This window comes from Sycon ciliatum, chromosome 5 (genome assembly GCF_964019385.1).
Source record: "Sycon ciliatum chromosome 5, ocSycCili1.1, whole genome shotgun sequence".
Classification (NCBI taxonomy): domain Eukaryota; kingdom Metazoa; phylum Porifera; class Calcarea; order Leucosolenida; family Sycettidae; genus Sycon; species Sycon ciliatum.
Window position 1 is genome coordinate 5,629,140 of NC_088647.1, and position 25,701 is coordinate 5,654,840.

A 25,701-nucleotide genomic window follows, 5' to 3' on the forward strand; every position below is an offset into this window, starting at 1 on the left:
TCTAGTCGTTTCCATCTGATGGTGGAGGGATGTGATATCTGAGCAAGCGTTGTACAAACGCGTCATAAGTTGTTATCTTATTACTTACGTTGCCTGCATGCATATGCGCATGCCTGTTGTTTTGTTGTCTTGTCTTGCTCTGAACGAGTGATAAACAAGTCTTGAGTTTTTCCCTATCTGACAAGTTTGTCTTGGTCTTGTGTAGTGCCTGGGTTGCATGTAACACCCAGATGTTCTTGACACGCTTTCTCTGTCTTGACTCATTCGTCAGACATGTGCATTTTGATCTTTTGGTTTGGTCTCTAATCGACAAACTGACTTTTCTCCTCAAATACCTCAACTTCTCTATTTCTATTTCATACATCTGCTTCGTTTATTCCTTACTCTTTTCTTTCTATATTTTTCTTTTCTTTCCCTTGTCATGTAATCACTGTCACTCACATACAAATACCGTCATAAAATATAAAACACAAGTTTTTCTCATCTTTTTCTATTTCTTGTTTTTCATTAGCTTTAGCATGTTCATTCACATTCTTCATCCTTTGTGAGAACTAGACTTGGTCTAGTGAGAAGGCATTCTACTGCCTGTAATTCTGGTGAAGTAAAATATAGTGACAACAACATATCATCACATTCAATTGTCAGCGATTCACACTGCCCACCGGGGCAGACGCACAAATTGCCCACCGAGAGCTAGCCCGCAGCTGCCCACCTTGGGCCAATCACATGAGCGGCCACAGAGGCCAACAGCCAGCCCATTGTGGGCTGAATGATCCTTCCAGCCGTGGGCGACTAGCATACTCTCACTGCCCACTAAGGGCGCACAAATGTCCAACGCGGCCAGCAACCTGCCCGGTGAGGGCGTATGAATGGCCGCCGCGGCTAGCAACCTGCCCACCGAGGGCTGAAGCAAACTTCCCCACAGGGGATAAAGTGTACAGCCCACCGAGGGCTGAATCATACTGCCTATTCAGCCAATGAACAGCCACAAAAGACATCAACCTGCCAGCCAAAGGCTAAAGCATATTACCCACTGTGGCCGGCCGCCCACTGCCAAGTGAGGGCAAACGAACGACCAACGAGGCCAAGAACTCGCCCCGCTGAGGGCTCACACAGCTGCCTGGCATGAGGCATCACACTACACACACATCTACAAATACAGCATGAGCACTTGTATAACTAGGTAGAATGTTTGTCAAGTACTTACATGTACATGAATAAAGGATTTGACCCGGTTCGGGGATCAGGCCCTGTGGCGGAAACATGAATATGCGGCCACAGAGAGAAAACAGGGCAGCATATGGCCCTGGAAATCAACCGGCAACTCAACGGGCAATATAGCCTAGCAAATAGCTTGGATTTCATTGCAGGGAAAATGAAACAGCAAACTTGGAATTCTTAGAACATCAACTACCAACTTCAGTATGATCACGTGCATAGACTGAGGAGACAAGTAAAATATTAGTTCAAAACGCTCAAGTACTCGCACGAGTGCACCGTGCCGATGAGTTCAAAACTATGTACACTATCATTCCACTGTGCCTGGGGAGCAATGTGCAGCACAGAACATGCAACAAAGCTAGCGTACAAAGAACCGGCTTGAATCCGGCAAAACCACACGGAGCTGACATCTCGATAACCAGCATCCTGGTGCTTGTGTCCACTGCCTTCTACTTGTCGACATAGCTATTCCGTGTATTCTGCCTCACTGCAACAAGACAAAAGTCGTATAGAGAAGCACACAAATTCAAAGCAATCGTCTTCATCCCCAATCTGATGGATACCACGGCTCTTCCTGAGATGTGCACAGAGGCGCTGCTGTTTGTAGAGGAGCAGCTGGAAGATCTGAATGAATTCAGCCCCCCCCCCCCACCACTGTGAAGTACATTGTAGTTATCCAGTTTGTGCTACAGGGCTGAGGGTAGTGTACATTTGCAGGTCACAGTTTTGTTTACGTTCATTACGAGTGCGAAGGCTGTTACCGACCGGTGTCTCAGTTTCTTCATTCATTCTGATGAAACCTGGTCAAGTGACCATCTGCGGGTTCAGCAGCCTCCTGACCTGTTACACCACTATTATTCTTAGACACCAAATCTTAGTCAACTGTGCAAGGATGAACGGCCTGGTTTGCATTAAAGACCACCTGCAGTGAAAGACCGTGTTGTGTTGGTCCAGGCTTCATCTGTATGCGCATCATACAGTGTTGCTCACTGCACAGTCCCTTAAACCATGAATGGAGTACTACAGTTACGTTTGGAAAGTATAGACCTCCGGTTTCTAAAAACTGTTAGGCCAGCAGCATCTATACCACATTAAGCCTGGGACCACTTTGGGCGTGAAATTTCTGAAATAAATCGGGCTTTTCACTCACAGACTGTTCTGTACATGTGGGTAGAGGTCTACCAGAACAATCACAATCCACGTAATCAACGCATGCGCGACACTCAGTTAACAACCACTCACACACACCAACAGAAGCAGGGATTCTCATCCTATGACAATGTGTACTCTTGCATGCACTACATACCATATACACTGTTTGTCATACATCACACCATGCTCACTTGTACACTGGACCATGTTAGATATCAGATATCGGACCAAACCAGACGAGAACCACATTATGACAATGTGTCTAAATGATAAGCGAGCTGAACTTTCATAACATATGTGTACCACACAACACATGTGTACCACACAACATGAAGTTTTCAAGCTCTACACACTGAAGATGGATACTTACAGGAGAGCTGTGCGGATCAGGTTGCGATTCTCCGGAGCACTGTCCTCCAACTGTGCACACAACTCATCAATGGTCAGCTCTTGTTTCTTCTTAATCAGATAGAGGATGATACAGAATACGCTAGTGACTCCATTTCCACTGCCAGTGATCGTTCTATGGTTCATTTCTTGGAACTGATCAAGGACGTTTCGATAGTTATTCTTCAGATTCTTGTCCACCAGTTTGACTGCAACCTTGCCCAGCTTTCCTGCAGCAATCAACGATAAAATACTCGACCCGTCATCAATGCTCCACAGACTCGGTCCTAAAAGATAATTATTTCTACATGGTCAGTGGTGACAGTGAGGACACCCTTCGACCCCTCCCCTCCAGGAAATGTTCCACATCCTTAGTAAACCTCACTCCAAGGAACACTTGCTCACGATGCAAATGCAAGAAAAAGTGTTGAGTGGGGAGTCCATAACTTGTGCCCCCCCCCCCCCCCCCCTGGAATAGGATCATTGACTCTTGATTTTTACTGCTCATTGCGCCAGAGGCTGAAATATGGTTTTTTTTCTTGTTCTTCCCAATATGCCCTGTTGAACCTGGTTCATGCATGCCCTATTTGAAGTCAGTCTCTCTTAACCCGTCTGGTAAAGGTCAAGCACAAACAAACTACGGATGAACAAACCTCTTGCATTGTCATCCAGCAATGGTTCAAGAGCAGCTGTGAAGTCCTCCCAATCATCAATGTTTCCAAGATGCTTGCAGCTGCAGAGGTTGACCATAGAGGGATGGAACAATACGTAAAGTAGAGACGAGAAACAACAGGGCGAGGTGGTAGTATGGAGGGGAAGAGAAAACACGGAAGAACACGGAAGAGAATGTGAAAGCAATTATCCCAGGGCAATCTTCTTCCAACTATATTTACTAAAGAAGAAGTTATGCAGCACGGTATTGGATGTTTCTACAGGGTAAAAACTGTGTGAGTGAGTGTGTGTGTGTGTGTGTGTGTGTGTGTGTGTGTGTGTGTGTGTGTGTGTGTGTGTGTGTGTGTGTGTGTGCGTGTGCATGTGTGTGCGTGTGTGTGTGTGTGTGTGTGTGTGTGTGTGTGCTGGCCAGAAGAAAGCCACTTCAATCAGCTGTATGGTGTAGACCAGGCTAAAATCGGTGGCTGTCAATTCATTAGCCTTGCAACCTGTTGAATGGTGTAATCCCAGCACAAGTTGCCATGTTAAACATAGAAGTTTTGGGTGCTTCTACAGTGTAAAAACGGTATGTGTTTGTGTGTGTGTGTGTGTGTGTGTGTGTGTGTGTGTGTGTGTGTATGTGTGTGTGTGTGTGTGTGTGTGTGTGTGTGTGTGTGTGTGTGTGTGTGGTGTGTGTGTGTGCACGCGCGCGCGTGCGCGTGCATGTGGGAGAGGATGAAGGGGTAGGGGCATTTTCACCCTCTCACCTTCAAAGTTCGAAGTCCTCAGTTTAGCTTAGCAGTTTTCGGACCGAGCGGACGATAAGAAAAGTATTGACAAGCTAATAAAAACCCTATTGAAGTAGCTATGTATAGTGGTTAATAGCGATGTAATGGAGTTTACAAAAACAAGACTGATAGTGATAGTGGACAGGCAGATTGCCCTGAAGTACATGTGTACAGTGTATAAGACTGCATGTACTGACCCTATAGCGCCGAGTGACTTGCTGTCTGTGTCGATACCACACGCACCACCGCTACCAGTAGCCATGCCTGCATGCACCCAGGAGAATATGACAACACAGGCCAATCATCACAGAATCATTCACAAACATCAACACACTTTTGTCATATGGAGGAACCGGAAGGAGCACTCGAAAAGCAGAGATATATTCACTGGCAATGGAATTTTTTCCCTTCAAGATAAATTCGCTTTTCAGTTGTTTTGGAACTTGCTACTAGCCAACACATGAATGTACTAGCACTGGTAGATTTGGTACATTTCAAGATTCTTTGAAATCGAGTTTACAGGCTAACTGTAACCCTGTTTCAATGGTGTTAGAATTCCCATTACACTGCATACAGTGTTGTATAGAGTAGTATGCTGTGTACTGGGAATTAGCTGACTGACAGCTGGACAACGGAACAAGCAATGTTTCATGATAACACTACTAAGTTCAGTATTTTGCTGGCAGAAAATAGCAAAAATGCAAACCTCTCTAGAAAACGTCAACAGTTGTGGACATACACAGAAATTGGGCGTACATTTGCTCTATAACTAATGTCTTATGACAACTTGAATAAGTGCTGAAAGTGCCTGAAAGCCACCATAACAACATCCATGTTCCACGTTTACTTGGTCACAAGTTCCCCTAATGACTGTGGGTAGGAGCAAGCAACAAGTTTTTGTGAAACTCGTCCACTCTGGCTCAATCCCACTATTTGGCACTACAACTGACATTCTACTATATCGAGTGGTAGCGGCTATAAAATACCCGCAGCGGGGCCAGTCACACTGACGACAACGACTTCACGTCACTCTGGGACAAACATATGCAGAGAACACAGTGCATTGGCCTACAATTGCACCACTTATCCGTTGAGTAATGAGAATTTACGTATAGCTTGTGAAAATATCTGCTGATTCCATAACCGCTTGGCCTTGATTTGGAGACAGAGACTTTGATTGCGCCATAATGACTGTGACGTGAGCATACAGTTTGTTGATTATGGTGTAGTACTAGTCTTGTCAATGTTGTCATACCTGTTGTAGATGCCAGTTGTAAGCCAGACATTGTCATAAGCGCTGCAGAGACGGAGTTGTCCGGCTGACCAGCTTGCTGTAAACAAGGGCAAACACACAAAGACATGACATAACTCAGCCATGGGAAAAATCCACACTACCACAGGTATAACTAAACGTTTGTGCTGAAATGAATGTTGGATAAAGCATGGGTCGGCGGTTCCAATGGTTTCGTGGAAAGGTCATGACTGTTGTGCAGCATGCATGGAAAATGGGAAGCGAGCTATTCACATCCCTGCCTTATCTTGACAACAGAGTGCTAGTGAACTAGGAAATGAAGGCTGATTGGTGTTGCGGGCGTTGGCTTTACACGTGGAATCTACTTTTTTACAGACATATCTTGCTTGTCTTCTTTCATCTGGTTCCCATGCCAACCGAGGAGAAGTTCATCGGATCACACTTTAATTCATGGACTGCAATGTAGAATGCTTTCAGTTGTCCGTTTCCTGGATATTTCCGTGGGAGGCAAACGTGTGTGCATGTGCTCAGCGCTGTATCACTGTAGCATGGGCCAACAGTGTGAGTGCAACAGCTCGTAAGGAAATAGATCGGTTTACTGCCTGCATGATTACGCTAACTGTACCGCTGCGATATTCCATACCAATACTGCGGTGTAGACTAAAGCATGTGAAGTCAAGCTTAAGGGGTGTTATCAAGACAAATTCATACTAAATTACTACATACCACATATTGGAACGGAATGCACTTGAAGTACTGCAAAGCTGGACCGGCATCTACATTGGGCTGTGACTCCAGCGGACATTGTGGAACTTCTCCATCCACCAGCTCTGCGAAGTGATGGCATGATGTCCGTGGACAGGACTTCTTCTTGTGCCGCTGACAAGGACGTTGGTTGATGCGACACTTGCACCGCACTGCTCGGCTGATGTTGACGTGTCGAAGGCTGAACTTTTTCAGATCCTCCAGCTGCTCCTCTACAAACATCAGGGCTTCTGAACACATTGCGGGAAGGTCAGCGGGACGTGCTGCGGAGTAAGAACTTCCGATATTTGATTGTGCGGATTCCTCAGCTGCAACAGAGATGCGAATGCCATGACTGAAGTACTCCAGTACCAGCCAGTAGATGCTGTAACACCTCAGCCGAGCTGCGGACTGGTAGAGAAGTGGCTCATGGCGTGGACGATACTTCTGCAGACACCTTACCACGGCACACCAGAACAGTGTCTGTGGTAGGTATTCGCGACTTCCCGTGTACAGGTAGATGGTTGGTGTTGAGTCATCCAATAGCATAGCAGCACTGTCTTCAGGCATCCGGCTTACAAGGGCTGGGACATAGAATTTGCGTGACTCTTCGTCTCGGTCGGGGATCTTCATACTGGTCTTTGTGTTGTACATGAGACCAGATTGCTCCATCAGCTCATACAGATAGTCACGTTGCTCTTCTGTTTTGGTGTACATTGCAGTTTGCTTGCTGTGCTGTTGCCACCGGTGAATAATCAGACGCTCCAGCAAGATTCCCCTGCTTGTCAGCAGATCATAGAGCTTCCGAAGACGTTTGCCCTGCTCAATCTTTGGTTCGGGACAAAAGAGTAGTGATGCAATTCTCAGCAGCCACTCTACATCAATGATGACTTTGGATGACAGGATTCGGTTCTCTGGGTAGTAGAGAATGTGGCCAAGATGATGTTGGTACTTCAACATGGCCTCCACATCAACAGACTGAGAGTGACTGTTCTCAGCTTCGCCTCCACACACTGTGTTAGCAAGACGGTAGATTTGCTCAATTGTTAGCCATGGGCATTTGAATTTCTTTGCTACTTCCTTTGTACCAATGGTGAATGGCAGCCAGCGAATGGGGATGGGCTGTTTGAACTGCGGTTCCAATTTCTCAATGAAATCCTGTCGTAGACGAATGATGGTTTCATCAGGATCCCTGCTGCCAGCAACAGTGTTATCGACAAACACTACATCATCAAGATTGAAACCATACGCTCTTTCCTCAGCATTCGTACAGATGTATTTCTTCATCTTGTCCAGCGATTGTTGGCGAGTTTTGCGCGGAAGCTTGTCGATGTGCGTGCCAATAGCGTAAACTGGTACGTCTGGGTCATCACCGATAACATGATGGATTGTGTTCAACCAGCTTTCCATTATGTCAAAGTTGGTGGAGCCTTGGCTGTTATCTAGCCGGTACTCTTCACCATCTCTGCAAAGTGTTGGCTCGGCTATCTTCTCCATTGGCTTGGAGGCATCGAAGACGACTGCATATGCACAGCGCCTTGAAGACAGAACCATATGTTGAAGTGCTGAGAACAAGCGCTGTCCTGCAAAGTCCCATATGTCCAAGAACACAAGTTCATCCAAGTCCTTGATGTTGTACTCACTCACATCGGTGTACTTGAGATCAGCAATGAACTGATCCACCCGCATTGCTGCATACGATAACTCCTCTTCAAGGCTCTTTGGATCAGGTGAATATGGTGAGTCGGGTGTTGCACAGTTGCCGTCTGCTTCTTGTATTTCAAGTGCCTTTTCCTCAGATATCAGTAGTGTTGTATCTGAAGTTGTGGCTTGAATAGTAGAATCGTCTCCACTAGCAGAATCAGGGATTGATGCATCATTTCCAAAGGTAGCAGTCGTTGCTTCTGGAGTGTTATTGGCTGTAGCATCTGGAGATGTATCAGCAATCACGTCTGCTTCATTAGGAACATTGGTAGCTGAAGCAACTAGGGTGTTATCCACACTTCGGGAATCAGCTTTGGTGGCAGCAGCGGCCTTCACATTGCCACCAGCAGTTACATCATGTGCTGCGTCATCAGTTACCATTCCTGTACGCCCGTTATACTCAACCAAACGAACATCTGTTGTACTGCCACTTGGTGTGGATGGCTGAATGGCTCTTTGCTGCAAGCCATCATCCACTGCTGGGCTCTCTATCATAGGTAAGGTACTTTGTTCAGTGACTGCATGTGGCTGGGCTAGGTGATCCTCCATTGCCTTTCGTTGTACTGCTTTGGTGAGTGATATAAGCACCATGAGCAGATGTTGCATTTTCTGATCAGCTTCCTTGCGCCAAACAAATTTGCCATCTCTCTGTCCAATGGTACAGACAGCTGTTTGTAGTTCCACACCAATGGTGCTGTCACTTTTCTTCTCAAATGGCTCATTCACAAGTGATCTCTCCACGCTGCTTTTGCCTGAACGACCAGGCCCGCATAGAAGAAGCCTCGCATGCGGGATTATCTGCTGCCCTTCTGACAATGCTAGTTGATAAGCCTGTTCATCCTCTGCGTTCCAACCTAGGCCAACAATGCATAAAAACACATGGTGGAAAAAACCAATCAGCGACAACAACACACCTCAGCTCGTCCTCTGCTCAGCATTTATTGTCATCACCATGACACGGTCGCAAGAAAGGGCTTGCTGTCGACGAGGTTGGTGATGTCCCGACGCGGCCGTGGGTAGGCCTTCACCACCTCAGAACACCCTGCTGTCAACCAATCACCATGTTATCTATCAAACAAGCCTTACATAATGCCATATACAGAACGAGTTCATGCGTGTAGCTAGCTGACCGCCCTAGCTCTAGGGGACTGGGGCCCGCAAGTCGCATCATATACATAGGTGCATGGATTAGTGGTCACACCTGAACTACGATCCGGAAAATGTAGGGGCTTCGTTCGAACCCCTCCCCCAATACAGTCAGGAAGTGCAACAACTAGGCACAAACCCGACAGAGTATGAGGACTCGTACTGAGGCATGCGACGACTTGAAACCTAGCCCCAACACATCGCCGAGGCGCTAACCAACAGCCTTCCAAGTCGGAAGGTTCTAGGTCAAGGAGAGACCAACGAGGGGAAGGTAAGCGTAACAAGAATGAGTACTTGGCAAATTCCATGGAAACAAGGTCTCTCCTTCATCTAGATAGAACCTTTCGAGTTGGAAGGCTGTTGGTAAGCGCTTCGGAGATGTGTTGTAGCTAGGTGTCGGGTCGTCGAATGTCTCACTCAGTACTCTGTCAGTTTTGCGCCTAGTTGTTGCACTTTCTGACCTTTCTACATTTTGTTATTGGCTCAACATCCGATTTTCAAATTTTGTGAATGTGATAAATACTGGAAACCGAAACTCACCTGCAATTCCGCTTTTCTTTGTTTCCTTCTTTGAAGTCGTTGTATTTTTCTGTCCAGTCGCAATACCTGAAATGGCATTGGAATATAGATGTATTCGACAATGCATGTATGGAGTAAAGTTCATTTCAAAAGCATTGCATTGGTATTCACAATCTGCAGATGCTCTGAATTAAAAATTCTTTAATGCGATTATTGTAATGTTGAAAAAAAATTCAACATCACATTATAGAATTTTTAATGCAACGCATGCGCAGACTCTGAATAGCAATTGAATAGAGCGGTTGTCAGTAGACACACCCCCTATTCTTATCTCTCTTTTTTGGTACAGAGGCAGTAGGCTTAGGTTCTGCGAAAGTGCTCAATACCTGATTCAGGCAGCGCGCGCGGTGTACACAAAGGCACACAATGAAAACCTTGGCAAATTCCGCTGTGACTCATTTTTTGTTAGTATTCTTACTCCTTCAATCCCAAACAACCAGAGCCCTGACTCAGCTGATGCACAGAAACTAAGCCCGCCAAGTCCGTTTCAAGCGCGCTCGGTAAACAGCACATGCCAGATGCATGGCATACATGTAACACAATGTACTACTATCATGAATGTCTGGGGTGGCCAATGAATGCATGTGTTAGTTCCCGGCTAAACGCCATCCCCTCGCACTCATAAACACAGGGTTTTATAGTATTGAATATGAAAGAAGTAACTTAGACAAGAGAGTAGACAAGAGTGAGAAGACTAGAGAACCACTGGAGAATGCGCTCTTCTGTACTTGATGGGATCTCATTGCTCTGGTTAAGGAGCGGGAAATACAAATAGTGAGTATTGTACTTCGAAGTACTGTCTTAGGATAAAATACACTTGTTACACTTTTTCACTGCAACACAACCTATTTCAGACTTGTACACTCTGCTACGGATGCTTACTGAGAGCCTTAGCTCTGGCATGTTAGCTGGGTAGGATTATGATGTACGTGTATGCATGCCCAGCCTCGGCAGGTTTTCTACCCAGAGCAGGTAACGGGAATCATGGAAGTGTGACATCTTGAGAGCACAGGTCACCATGCATGTTCCATCTACAAAATTGATGCTGTAGCCTGCAGCGTATGAACGACTGAGTAACCTTTCTCGTCAACCCACCATCCAACGTCAGGCGGGATGGCAACAGTGTCCCGCTGCCCGCGCACAATTCTAAAGCTGCACATAAAGTTATTTTTTGTTAGACCAACGAATATCCCACCAGTAACGAAGCTTTGACTGAACCTCCGGCACATGTATATTCATTTCATTCCGAGAAAAAGCATAGTCTAATAGCTGGCACTGATGCTCTAATTCGGTTGTGTACATGGGTGCCAACACTGGTACTAACCCGATGGAAGCTGAGAATTGACACAGACTGCAATGTAGAGGTCACGTATAGAGTGTGTTCCAATATCGGCAAGCACAGCACGGTTGATCTGGTGGGGATTGAAGTCTTCTAGTGCTGACCTCCAAATAACCAGATTCGCGAACAGTGCACACTGTGCACGGCCACTAGATAACACATCGTCTACCATTGCCTTTATTGCTGATCTTGCTGGAAAGCAATCATCCGATTTACACACTGCTATTGCTGTTGATACCGTAGCCATTGTCATAGCATTAATTCCATTGAATGACTGCAGTGTTGATACCTCAGTCATTAATTCAATTGGCGAGGCTTTTGACAGAGAATGGCAAATGATGTCCACATTGTTCTTGATTGCTTCGCGAAAGAACTCTGCACAGGAAGGTTACGAATGCATAACATTGAAAATGAAAAAAAATCTCTTCGTTACAATCCTGACCCACAAATAATTATTAGCTGGGAGCAGTACTCATAGACAGATGGTCAGTGTCCAGATGTGATACTTTGCACAGGCTATTAGGCAAAGAGTACGGGTTTCCAAGAACAGCCAAGGATCTTGCAATCCCAAACTTGGATTTACAATCCAACTGCCTTTGTCCTACTTTGTGGGCTCAGCATAAAAAATAAAATAAAAAAGTAAATTATCGTGTCCGTTCCCGAAGGGAACTCACGACGGCTCAGCATAACTATGCAATAATGCAATTATTATTAATTATTTATTACGGCTCAGCATAACTATGCAATTATTCCCGTAGCTATGCAAAAGACGCCGGTTACTTCAGTAACGTCTGGCGCTAGCCAGGGTCCACCGTCTGCTTTAATTCCGTGTGTGTTTGTGCCGTTGGCATGCCTGGCGCTATCCCGTACCTGTCCCGTACCGTACCATCAAAGACAGCTGGCCACAATATTCAAATAAGGCTTTCAAATGCAAGATCATAACGTGAAGCAACTTGGAAGAATGAGTATGTATGCGAAGTGTATCGAGGGAATGCAGGGCGATAATGCGGGTTCGAATCCTAGGTTATGTCTTGAAAAAAAGAAGGAGAAATGAAAAATTTATAACATCCCTATGCTTTTTTGCCTAGGTCATCAAGGTGGTAGACGGTGTCGTATTACCCTTGAATGCAAAGAGAAAGTTTATTTCTTTCGCTCAGGGCCCTACGCTATGCATTTTTAGCTCATCATGCATGTTATTTGTACAGATGGAAACTTTTTGCAATACAATGATGTAGCGGATCAGTTCGTTGTGGTATGGTTGGGCATTGTAGCCATCATGGTCGACGTAAAACACTATAGCCAATCAATGGGAAAAAAACATTTCAAACCAGGTCTAATCACATGCATGATGAGCTAGGCAAAAAAGCATAGCGTTGGCCCCTGAGCTTCCAAGCTCTCTCGTCAGTCATTAAGCTGTGGCGATTGAAACTATTTAAGCCATGGACACAAGTCACAAGACTGTAAGAGTCTCTCAACTGCAAGTACCCTGGTCTACATACCTATCGGATTGTCCACCGGGTGAAGCAAAAAGAGAAGGGAAAAAGAATCCCGGCATTTTGTTGGTCAAAGATCTCACAGTGTACTTGTAAGTCTACCCAGTTGAAATTTGTAATTCTGCAAATGATGACATAAGGATAACAACTGTCGAAAAACCTTACCATAAGGAGCGGTTTCTTGTTTCTCCGCCACTATGGCCTTCCAGACACTGGATAACATTGATGAAATTTCATTATTATCTGATCCACATTGGGATAAGATATCAAGAAACTTGGCAGCACCTTTGTTGCCACTTGACAGTAACCAGGGTAATGTATATCTGCAAGGCCAACCGCCTTCAGAATCCAGTCTAGTAACGCTAAGTGCTGGAGGAAGATAATCAACGCTTGCCAGCAGATCTCTTACTGCCAAGCGTGGCAGTCTAACATTGTTGCACAAATCCAACCAAACCGGCCTGGCAACATAATACCAGAAATCCACAGGCATGTCACCGGCAGTGCTAGTGTTACTGCAGACACTTGACTGGTGTGATGGTCACAGTACTCCCTATACATCAGGGAAGACAAAATACACACAGGTACATACACATACACACACATACATACACACACATACACACGTACACACGTACACATACACACACATACACATACACACATTTATACACACACACACATGCACACACACACTCACACACATCTGTATACGAAATGCATCACGAGTTCAATTCTTGAATGACATTGTGTTTGATTTATAAATATGCTGCTCAACAAGGCAATTCTACTGCCAACGTCAGTGTTGTGGTTTGCAATCAACAACCACTGATATACAATCTGTATTGTTTTACGCACGCGTCCTGTCAACCGCGTGCTTCCGATTGTATTGTGCTTTGTTAGCTAAGTGAACAATCTAGCATACAATGAATCCCGTTCGATTTGAACTGCCCTGTACATAGTACGTGCATGTAGCTTGCTGTTATGTTCCGGAGTCTTCTGGATTTATCACCTCGTGTTCTTGTAAATAAAGTCTCGAGAGTAGACTGGAGTTTTAGGTGCGTTCTCGGAACGCAACAGTAAGTGGCAGAGGCCATTTTCCTTGCCGAAGGATTTGGATTTGAATTACTAAACATTTGAATTAACATACTAAGGTGAGACCAAAAAAGACATTCCCGGGCCCTGCTGCACCAATATCGAGCTGAAGTCAATTTTTTTGAACAGTTCGTGTCATGTACAGTACTGATCGTGTGAGTGGATCTGTGACATGGAGTCACACAAACCCGGGCTTGTACGACTCTCTAACGTACGACTCAGGGCCGTTGTTGGCCGAAATACAAAAAAATTGTACTGGTAAACCGCGTACCTGTTGCCTGTAAAAAAAATACTTCAAGAAGTGTCCACCTCACCTCCACTGTTTCAACTGGTTCTCTTCCCGTAGCACGAGAAACTCCCTTTCCCTTCCGAAACCTAAGTCCTCCTTTCTACTTCACTCTCCCTTTTTCACTGCGTACTCTGCGTGGCTGGCACTTCCCCAAGAAGCTAACCAGCTAACCTTTCTTCCCTCCGCCTTTTTAAGAGCCTTGTCGCGCCTTGACTTTGATTTTGTGTTTCCCATTTTGTTGCAATCACTGCTTATCCATGCCGGTTCCTTTTTCTTCTCCTCCCCTTCTCCCTTCCTTGCCGTGGTTGGCTAACACCCTCTCTCTTTGTATTGGCCGGTGTTCTCATTGTGCTATGAGATGCTGTAATAAATAAATAAAGTAAATAAAAATTACTGGAAAATACTGTTGAAAAAAGTTCAGCATACACAAATAGGAAAAAAATAAAAAAATAAAAATGTGCCCGCCCGCACCAATTTCACATGGGTCCTGCCCGGGAATCTCATTTTATTTTGGTCTCGCCTAAACATTCGAATTACTAAACATTTGGTAACCGCAATCAATAAGACAAGCTGAATCGACATTCGTGTACAGTCAGACCTCGCTTAACCGCACACATCTGTTTTCCACAAAAATATCCGGATAGGCGAGGGAACCGGATAACTGAACACACATGCTGTATATGCATGTGGCATGTCAAAAGCAGTGGCATCGTTCATACATGTAGACGGGTCCTATGCAGTCCAACTAGCGGGCACAGTATGTAAAACAAGCGAGAAAAATGACAAGTGCATGCAACTGAGTGCTGTCCACATGCACCCAGCAGGTCAAGGACCTCATTTGCCTAGTACAACTCCCTGATTCTAGCTTCTGCAAGCCACATGCAACCGGATACGACGAAGCTTTTGTACACATTTTAACCAGTCTGTACACAAAATCATGCACCGGTATGCGGATCGCGAGGTCCGGTTATGTTGTATGCATAACATATGCTGCACATCGGTAACCAGCGATTTTCTTCCGGATGGCGAGGGATCCGGATAAACGAGGACCGGATAAGCGAGGTCTGACTGTATATTTTTCTCTGCACTATTTCTTCCTATTTTCATTGTTTTATTCCACATTGTCTTCACCGTTTTACATTGCATGAATAAAGTACACACAAATGTCGATTTAGCTTGTCTTATTGATTGCGGTTATCAAATTATTGTCTCCTCGTCGTTTGTTTAAATATTTTGATTTGGATTAGAATTTCTTCAAAGTGCTAAACATGAACTCAATCTGTGGCATACTACCCAGGCCCGTCACACCGACTTTGGAGGTGGGGCGGCCGTGGAAGGGGGGTCCGGGTCACACAGTCCTCCACCGTGAAAATTTTCAAAAACTGAAGCCAATTGCAAGCATTTCCGGGCATTTGGTGCCATTTCAGTGTAACTACAATGAAAGACTTGTTGATTCTGGAACAAACCAAGAAGACGCTACGATCGGGAACATGGGTACTTCATTATCCTCCCCCGGGAAAAATTTTCAAAAATTGAACCCAATTTGCAAGCATTTCCAGGCATTTGGTGCCATTTCCGTGTGTTGTAGTGCAATGAAAGACTTTTTGATTCTGCAATAAACCACGATCGGGGACAAGGATTCTTCATTATTTGCCACGTTTGGGCTGAGCTAGCTGCGATCATCGCGCTTTGTTGTATGCTGTGTGCTTTAAAAAAAAAACAGCTGAAAAAAGTGGGGCTCAGTCGCCCCAGCTGTGACGGCCTTGCTACCTCTGACTATGTTGGGAGTGTACTGTGTATGTACCTGCATACACGCAAACACTAGCTGAAGCAATACTTCAAAATTGGAGAGAATGTGTGTGTGAGGGGGGGGGGGGGGGAGGGGGAAGTTGATGTGATACAACCAGTCTACACATAGGTGCAAACAGAAAGTACATTCCTGTCGGTGAATTATACTTGGGTAGTACAGCTGCACCACAGTTAAAGGGGAAGTCCGGTGAAAAATTTAAATTTCAGGGTCGGTAGAGTTTCGGGCGCTGAGTCGAATGGTGTTGGTCCCACGTGTCTCCGACAAAGCGTTCTCGAGATATTTCCGTTTGAAAAACTGAGTTTCGGGGGTTGCGCCATGACGTCATGCGGCCGCGCCACACCCTCTGCAACGTCATAGCGTGCAGCTAGGTCAAAAGGAGTGCGTGAAAGCAATAGTGTCAGTACTATTTCAAATGATTTGGCGACTGATATTAGGTGGTGCAAGCGACCCCGAAGACCTGTAACTCCTTGTGAGAGTGAGGATGCAGCCATGGCTGACCTTCATGAGTTCGGTCTGGGGCTGAGAACCTCGGTATTCAGCTGAAGAAATGGCCGCGCGGGCCGGTCAAGAGTGAGCGCTACTGAGTTTCCGACTGATGAAGAAGCAGCAGCTATTGCAGACAAGGCTGATGTAATTATCACATCGCTGGAGAGCAGGGTCGCCAAAATGGAGAAGAGTGATGCGAGTGCTCTAAATGTTGTTCCATACCGATTAGATTCGCTTAGACTCCAGTAGCCTGCCACATGTTGATGTTTTGGTGCGAACTTGGAATATTTCGGACTACGGTACTCAATTGGAGAACAGTGCAGGCTCTTTGAACCACGGGCACGACTCTTCGCTCGCAACGCTATGGAATCTGAAAGTTCTAGGTCCGGGAGCTGTTCGCTGTTTTGTCACTTAACCCGACTGCTGCATGGACGATACGTGCTGCGAATAGTGATCATGCGCCCTGGCCTGAGTAGCTCGCTTGGCTAATTGAAAGTCTGCCAACCTGGGCCACATTATGTTGCTAAGGCATGCACAACCCCAGTCACAGCGCGCAAGTTGGTTGAGTTTGGCCGTCAGGAGGCCAGCGCAAGGTATCCGGGGCGCGGGTCTGATTCCAGCGAGGGGCAATGTGGTACCCCGCAGCGCAAGGGTAGCGTGATACCCTAAGCCAGCGTGCGTGCTGCATGAGTAGCGTGATACTCGCTGAGCGCTTTTGCTGTTGCCTAGCAACGCGTTTCTGTCTTTCCTGGGCCCCCAACGCATGTTGGGTGGCCCTGCGCATGACTGCACGTTGTCATAGCAACCTTGGAAACCTCAAGCCGGTTACCAACAAGCTAGGAATCAGACCAAGCCGCCGAATGCCCCCGCCGGCCCCCGGCGCTTCATTGCAATTGAATTAATATTTGTCCAGAATAGTGAGCTAGGACAGATCAAGAGGCGTGGGTGGGAGGGAGAAATTGCAAAACAGTTGGATGCACGCAGCAGCACAGCTAGCAAGAGAAAGAGCCGTGGATGGGTTTGTTCCTGTTTTTGATGGCTGTGGCCATCCGTTGGCCCAGCGGTCTCGTGTGAGTACGGTGTTTGTTCGTGCTGCCAGCTCGCGCCCGGCATTTGTTTGCGCTGGCAGCTCGGGCCCGGTGCGCGAGTGAAACCGAACCGTGACAAAGGCTTTCGCTCTTTAGTGCTATTGACTGGCTTTTCATACGATGCCTATTGATGTCTAGAGACATGCTGTCTAGCCTTCCCCTAGTACGCATTCACGGGGCTTTGTTGAAGTTCGTGCCGTGAACTGCCAAAGGGAACTGTTTGAATGGTGCTGGGGCGAGTGCGACATTACGGCGTCCCTGCAGCCGGCCTAATCGCGTTTGTCGCCACAACCGATTTTGTCACGGCTGTGCACTCATCGCTGTAGCATAAAATAATGAGGCGGGTGCGGAAAACTAAAATTTTCTTTCTCAAAGCACAACCACCGGCACCGGCAAGGAGAAACGCACGTTCTCTGACTACATGACTGTACAATACGGCTGATACGAGTGTAGTACATGACAAGTCCGTGTGTTGACTAGTTTTCTGAGTCTTGTGTCAATTGTGACAATACACTGACATGAGACGAGTTTGTTGACTGCACAGCTACTAGTCATGTAGTAGTAGATAACACACTGCACGCACTGCATGCACGCAGCGCAGAGCGCGTAGACCATGGTAGACGGGCTGACGGAAAAGTCCAACTCGGAAACGGCTAAAATACGGTATAACCTCCAGGTTTACCGAGCTGAAAATCACAGGGTACGTAGTGTTTGTAACACTGAATCGAATAGTCTTGGTCCGAAGAAGCTGCGACAAACGGTTCCCCAATCGAACGCGCTCCGAATATGGCCATTTTTGTACACAACTAGATGGTGTGGCTACCTGGCTGCACGCTGTGACGTCATCACCTGGATCTGGGTGATGCGCGCTCAAATTCGCACATGTTCGATTGGGCGTATCTGACGAACCATAGGCCGCAGCCTCCTCGGACAAAGACCATTCGACTCAGCGACCCGAACTCTACGGACTGTGAAATTTAAATTTTTCACCGGACTTCCCCTTTAATCCGTGACCTCTATGCGATATGTGCAGGTCCAAGTGGATGTTGTTCACTGCATTCATACATGCTAGATCCTCCAGATCTCTATGTAGAGGACACTAATTTGCTATTGCCTATAAAAAATAGAATACAAATTTCACAGCTCGCATGATCAAGTATTCTGCATCCGAAGGAAAGCCCCCATCCTCAAGGATCTATTGCCTATAGTGTATTGAAAACTGTTTAGTATGAACTTGCTAAGCTGTGCCGGTACACTTAGTTGGTTGGTTGGTCACATGGTTATCATGTGCAGATTTCATCGGCCCTATCTGTCCTCCATAAGGGCGCATACAGAAGTGTACAGTTACAATGTACATTGTACTATGGTGAAACACTCTTGCTGTAGAGGGCGTACTGCTTTGCCGGTCTTGTGAAGGGACAGCCTCAGGTAACATCTCTTTTAAATATATGTTTGGAATAAATCTACTTTTGCTAGCACTGAAGAAGAAAGGCCGGTGTGTGTGGGGGGGGGGGGGGGGGCTGGACATACAAAAACGGTTTCGTTTTGAAGAACAAAACAACATTCTTGTTTAACCCTTTCACTTTGCAACCCTTATCCAACTAGCTTTAACTTGCAGCAGCCATCTTCATCGAACATTTCGAAAGAAGATGCTGCAGTCATGTACACTTCAAATATGCATACTGGTGTGGTCCGCAATGTTCCACTTGCTTCCGCAACCAGCGTTCGCTACATTCTCCTTCTCTCCTTTGCAGCCTGAGTATGCTCATGTCATGGCCGCGCTTGGCGGGTTTGTGACTTGGCTTAGATCAGTCTAGTGGCTACCCAGGTAGACGACCAATATAGTCGCCATCCAAGTTGCTAGCTCACATAGAACGACAGGGTTCTTGAACAGTGTTTATTTGAACCATTGCAGTACTAGATCGAAAGATCAAGTGTGTAGGGTCAAAAGACCAAAGCAGGAGAGAGTCGGAGTGACTCTCTCAGAATCGAGAGGAGTAGTGAGCTCCCCGAGAATCGAGGATGAATGTTAGCAAAACAGCTCCTTATATATGCTACATTATGTGATCAAAAGTATACAGTGGCAAGAATGCGTAAGGATTATTTCTATATTACAAACAGTGGTGCAATATGTGCAATCAGCCAAACTAGAATATAGTACAAAGAATGATCAATCAATACGGGGAGCTCGCTCACCCACATTACATGAAAGGACTCCGAGGCTCTACGTGCGACGAGGCCTGGAGTACATGCTGTCGGAAGTTGCTGCAGCTAGAGCACGCCGCCTCCGTACGCGTATACGCTGCCTTGGTCGTTGGTCACCCTTCATCTCCTGCCCGTAGGCTCTTCCCTCTCATTACCCCGTAGGGTGCTTCACGGTCAAGCCGTGACCTCTCCCAAAAAGGGATAACGGAGTCCGCAGTGCGCGAAGCACTTGCAGGACCCTTTACGTCGTACGACGCGAGAAGAGGGGCCTTGCTTGCTCGACTAACAAAGGTATCAGCTCCCTTGCAGGACTAAGCAGGGTCCCCTCAAGCTCAACAGTGTAGTGAGTACAATGCTGACGACTTGTACTGAAGGTGCAGCCGCCGTACGACAACACTTGTGACTCGAGGCCACGAGTTGTAAGCCATGATTGCTCAACTAACGAAAGTGCCAAATCCTTCGTAGGACTAATCATGGTTCTTACAGAACTCTAGAATATTTCGGAGCCCAGCTTTTGGCTGCTGAATCTCATTGCGTGGTCGCTTTCACGACGAGTCGAGTCCGGGTCATGACACTCATGCTCTGCTGGCCTCTGGGTTGGTTGTGGCATCCCATTCTTGCTACTACCAAGCAACACACAATGATTCTATGCTGGCAGTTAACACTCACTGACCTCTAGTCTTGCACACATGACCACCATTTACTCTAGAGCGGAGAATGTATCTTTCCAATGCACTGTCTTGAAGCGTAGAACACATACTGCCACCTGCTGCCTTCAAGCCACCCAACGCAATGCCATTCATACTTGCTGAAATACTTCGAAGTAGTTTTATGTAAGGGAACATGACGCTGTTTGCGCTGAAAGATGCGGTGCATTTAAAGGGGCACTCCGGCTTCATTTTCGACGCCGAGTTTTCGATGCCAAGACGAAGGTAGGTGAAAGAGAAGACCCCTCGAACAAGAACGAGTCTCCAGAAGCGATCGAGTCGAGCAGGAAGACGACTTTTGAATTTCGCCAAGCGAGCGCTGATGACGTAATGAGGGATTAGCTTGCCAGTGGAAATGCATCTGCGCACATACATTTCACATACTTTTTGGCCAATTTTCAATCGAAGAGGAGGTTGTTTTCTATGTTCTCTCAACGTCGTGAGCGATCCCGTCTTCTATACCCTTCCAGGTACCCTGAAGGTCCTCCAGAGGAGAATTTATCTCCAGCGAAGCGTTGTTGATCCGCTAAATTCGTCTCGAGACATATTCACCCAGTGCAGTGCTGATAAAATGTAGAATGTTGAATCTGTGATAATTGTTGACGATGGAGAGAGAGGCTGATAGCCGCTGTCGCAGGGAGAGTGAAGCTGCTGGAAGTAACAACGGGGAGCCCGTTTGTATCACCTGAACAACCAGACTTCAAAGCACCTTGACCAAATCGGAGGGTGCCTCCTTGCTTATCGTGAATATTACACCGACATGAATTACTACAAGTACACTGGTGAGTTTTTATCTTGTTTTGTTCGTATGCTACAGCTAGTACCCTGGCCTGGAGTTCTCGTTAGCAAATTCCTATTCCCTGGCGTTTTCTGAACATTCCGTGTAGTACTGAATACGTTATCAAGTATTCCGATTTGGGTATATGTGGAATTTGGACATGTATTTTATAAAAAAATTCTATTTTCCCAATAGAGCGTTTGTAGTGAAATGGTTGCCCAAATACAACGAAATTGATTCTGCAGTTCTACAACTTGTACTGAAATCCAGTCAAAATAAAAATGATTCTTCATGACAGTTGGGGTCAATGAAATCTGATCCAGGCATAACAAATAGTGACGCCTGCCACCCCGAGAACGAATGCCCATTTGGTGGGGGATACCAAAGTACTCGAAAGTGGTGCGTGTTTCAATGTGGTATGGAAGTTTTATAATAATATGATCTCTGGTCAATGCAGCATACGATAGCCATCATGAATTGCAGGCCTCGAACGCAACTCAGACCAGAATTGGCAGTTCCCTAAGTTTATAATTCCATGGCCCCAGCTGTGGTTATAGAAGTTTGTTTGCACATTATTCTTATAGTCGATAGGTTTATACTGATGGCCACAAACAACGGCAGTTCAAACTTCACTGACGTGTTCATGAGCTTAGAGATTTCCCTCCTCTATTTCTGTTGTGCATACAGGTCTGTCCAATATGCATTGACGGTATTGGGTATGGCATCTGCTCTGAGAAGGGAATCGCTGGAGCCACAGTCCAATTATACAGGCTTTCAAGAAACAGAGAGGAGCCATCTTTCCAAGCTGATACCTGATGTGTACCCACGGAATTCTCACGAGATACCTTACGGACTACGTGTGGTGTGTACTTCATAGTACTCCTTCGACTACTATCTAGAATCAAGTCGACTGAAACAAGTTCAAACAACTCTGGCTTCAAACGAGCTGTCGATTAGACGAACAAAACATTCTCTCATATACTGGGGCACTCTGACAACTCACGACCTATTCCTAACGATTGCCACCGCTTATAAAATATGTAGAGTGCTGATTGGAATGTGCTCACAATCTCAACAATTCAGTGCTATAATCATTTGAACAATGTGTTAGAAATTATTCCACTTTTCCTTCCATAAATGTTGTATCCACAGTGCTCCAAAGTTTCTTTGCTCTCTAGCCGCCTGCGAGTGCAACAGTGAAATTGTTAGTTCATATTTATAATGTGGGTATGTGGGAGGGGATTGAACATATTTTTATATAAGGGACCTGCAACTGTAATACCACAGTACAGTAGCCGGCAAATATGTAGAAAACAGAAATGCATGTTCCCATCATTGTACGTGGACGGGCGCAGCAGGCCGAAGCTATCAGCCAGAACAGGATTTACAATCACTTAGAGATACTTGAGCTATTCTAGTATTCTCCGTGAGCTGTCCCATTCCACAATGGTTCATGCCACCATTATTTCTGGTAGTATCCATGTGCATAGTTCCAAGACCATCTCGGATTCTTCAGCAATTTGTGCCACGGCAAAAGACAATGCTTGACTCGGTCACTGGAGCAGTCAAACTTCCCATCACAAATGAACTTCAATTTCTCATCTGTTTCAAGTATATGTACTGCCATGACTTGACCATACTTCATCCACAGCTGGGCGAAAATTGTGGCGTCGAATTCCATAGCGCACCTTCTTGCTGCCATGCAGGAGTATGTTGAGAGAAGTGAACATATTTTTACTAAAAAACAACAGCCACTGAAGAGGATAGCAATAGCCTTGGGTGAATTTCCTGCAGGTACACGTTGTTGGTAGGTCTACTGGTCGGTCTCCATATCGTCAAGTTCTGAAATCACCTGTACTACACATCTTGTAGAAGGGATCCTGATCGAATAATTTTCTGGTCATAAAATTCACTAAACTTGAGAGTGAGACAAATAGTCAGTACTCCCCGATTCTGTCAAGGTGCTTTGAAGTCTGGATGCACATGTGATGCTAACAAGCTCCCCGTCGTGACTTCCAGCAGCTTCACTTTCCCTGCGACAGCGGCTATCAACCTCTCTCTCCATCGTCGACAGTTATCACAGATTCAACATTCTACATTTTATCAGCACTGCACTGGGTGAATATGTCTCGAGACGAATTTAGCGGATCAACAACGCTTCGCTGGAGATAAATTCTCCTCTGGAGGACCTTCAGGGTACCTGGAAGGGTATAGAAGACGGGATCGCTCACGACGTTGAGAGAACATAGAAAACAACCTCCTCTTCGATTGAAAATTGGCCAAAAAGTATGTGAAATGTATGTGCGCAGATGCATTTCCACTGGCAAGCTAATCCCTCATTACGTCATCAGCGCTCGCTCGGCGAAATTCAAAAGTCGTCTTCCTGCTCGACTCGATCGCTTCTGGAGACTCGTTCTTGTTCGAGGGGTCTTCTCTTTCACCTACCTTCGTCTTGGCATCGAAAACTCGGCGTCGAAAATGAAGCCGGAGTGCCCCTTTAAAAACAGTTACTAGTAGCACTGAAAGTCTATGGTGAGAAAAGTTTCCAGTTCTACCAATTGTGGCACTGGAGTGGAGGTTGGCAGCGCTGGATTCTTTGTACTGCATCCTATGTGCTGAGATGCATGTCACTATAATATCAGCGTTTCAACCCACATGATTGTACAGCGCCTGGTGGATGGACAGTGCAATCCGAACGGCTGAATACGACAGTGCCAAGTAGCTGTAAAACGGGTAACTATTGCGACGAAAAAATGTTCGCGAATTTTGCAAGAGGTAGGTAGTGGAGGCCAATGCGAGGCGGCGAACCACCATCGCAGTGCGCAACCGGCTTCGACCATCATCCTCAAGCCGGGTCAACAAGTTCTGCGCAAGAACGAACGGCAGCACAACAAGCTCGACTCAATCTGGGATCCAAACCCATGGACTGTGGACGAGATGACGGGCTCCACCGTGGTCATCACCCATCCAGTCACAGGCCAGCGGGTCTCTAGGCATGTGTCATTTTTGAAGCCGGCTCCCGCTATCGTGGTTCATCCTCCGTCGCCCGAGCCTCCACTACCTACCCCGCCGCCACCGCCACCACCACCGACAACACCACCCCTGCCCCACCGGCGGCGTCAGCAGCCACCGCGCTCGGCCAAGGCGGTCCACAAATATGTCCAAACAGCACGCGCCACCTGATGTATGTGTGCATCAAGTCCACCCTGAATCTCAGACTGGCTTCAGTTTTTTCCCTTTTATCCTTTGTGTGACTGTTTACCTGCTCCGCCTTTTCTATCTGTAGCATAAGGAGAGGGACAGCCTGACATCAAGTCATTTATCCATGCCTCGTGTTTTCAGTTTTCAGTTTTCCACTTTTCACCCTACGTTTTTTCATCTGTGCTTGGGAGAGATGTAGTGTTCACGTGTTCCTACGCGCTGTGGCATTCCTTGGCCACTCCAGACATTCATGATGCATGTAGTAGTAGTAGTACATCGTGATGTTATGCATGTAGCATGTGCCGTTTCCCGCGCGCGCGTGAAACGGACTTCACGGCTTTTAGTTGCTGTGCATGGTTTGACTCTGGACTCTTGTTGTTTTGGACTGAAGAAGAAACAATACTACAGCCCCGAATCGCAAACTTTGAACGACGCAAACTCGCGCCATGTAAAGTTCAGTGCAACGACTGACTCGACTGTGTCACAAACATTAAACAGCGCAAACCAGTCTCAATTTGTACAACGCAAACATAAATTTTCTTGTCGCAAACGTTACCCGTTTCACAGTAGCTGTTAGGTAGCTGTTAGGTAGCCCAGCGCCTGTCATGATGCACAGTGGTACTCCATGATACGCAAGTATATACCTGAGCCCTAATCCGCACTTCAGTGGCTCGCACTAGTAGATATAGACACAACATTTTGATCAGGAGTCAATGTGGCAGGAATACTTCTTACTGTGTTGCAGTGCACACTCGGCCCAAGGATGGTTGTCTGCAATGTCTTCAGCATGAAGGTGGTGAAGACCGGCTTGATGGCCACCGCATTCGCACTGCGGAGTCGAAACACCCTCTCCACCAGGGAGTAGTAAAATTCCGGTATTTTACTACTGCCAGCTGCTCTCCACCCATGCAGCCTCCAGCCTTTCTGATCCTGCAGGCAAGCATTAGCAGTGAGATACTGATTGGCATTTGGATGGAGTCTGGGCATGCACCTCGTCCATCTTACATCCTACTTCACACCCTAGCAAACCGAATGCCATGATTGTTATTTTTAGCGTCTGCTACGAAGTTTCCAACTCACTTACCTACAATGGCTATAAATGTAACAAAAGGCACTTGTAGATCTACCGGCAGTCGTCACCGCATGCAGACTTCGGACACGATCGCGCTTCGGACACGATCGCGCGATCCGTTCACACTCTAGCTCGTGCCGTGACTTCACAGGAGCATTCGTCAGTTGGCGCTGGGTCTGAGGAAAGGGTAGAACTAATAATTACTTCCACTCTGAAAATTCGCACAGAGGACGCTAAAAATAAAATGTGGCGAAACTAGCCCAGTATATTTTCATTCAATGCTCAACTCAGCTTAGGACAACTGTGTGGCTACATTAGAAGCAGTAGACGGTCTGGGTTCTACACAGGAGGTTGGTTTACGTCGCACAGAGCAGAGCTAGCAAGATTCATAACCATGTAACTACACTGAAACTATCCAAACTAAAGAGGAACCTGAAATGCTGTGTGTCGCGTCCGCCCCAAGCAAAGGCGTTCCTCAGTTGGACTAGCCTAGGTTTCCGCTCGCAGAACTAGCAGC

At 46.4% G+C, this 25,701-nt stretch overlaps 1 protein-coding gene across 1 annotated transcript; it reads right to left on the reverse strand.

Moving 5' to 3' along the window:
* Positions 1–896: 896 nt before the first annotated feature.
* LOC135817322 (uncharacterized) lies at positions 897–25,701 on the reverse strand. Its single transcript, XM_065330485.1, has 11 exons — positions 25,197–25,701; positions 24,848–25,042; positions 12,622–13,006; positions 10,949–11,338; positions 9,586–9,651; positions 6,178–8,753; positions 5,455–5,530; positions 4,397–4,463; positions 3,414–3,493; positions 2,744–2,990; positions 897–1,708 (listed from the first exon to the last, which is right to left on the reverse strand). The coding sequence occupies exons 3-11, from the start codon at positions 12,944–12,946 to the stop codon at positions 1,687–1,689; spliced, it is 3,849 nt and encodes a 1,282-aa protein (XP_065186557.1). The 5' UTR covers positions 12,947–13,006; positions 24,848–25,042; positions 25,197–25,701; the 3' UTR covers positions 897–1,686.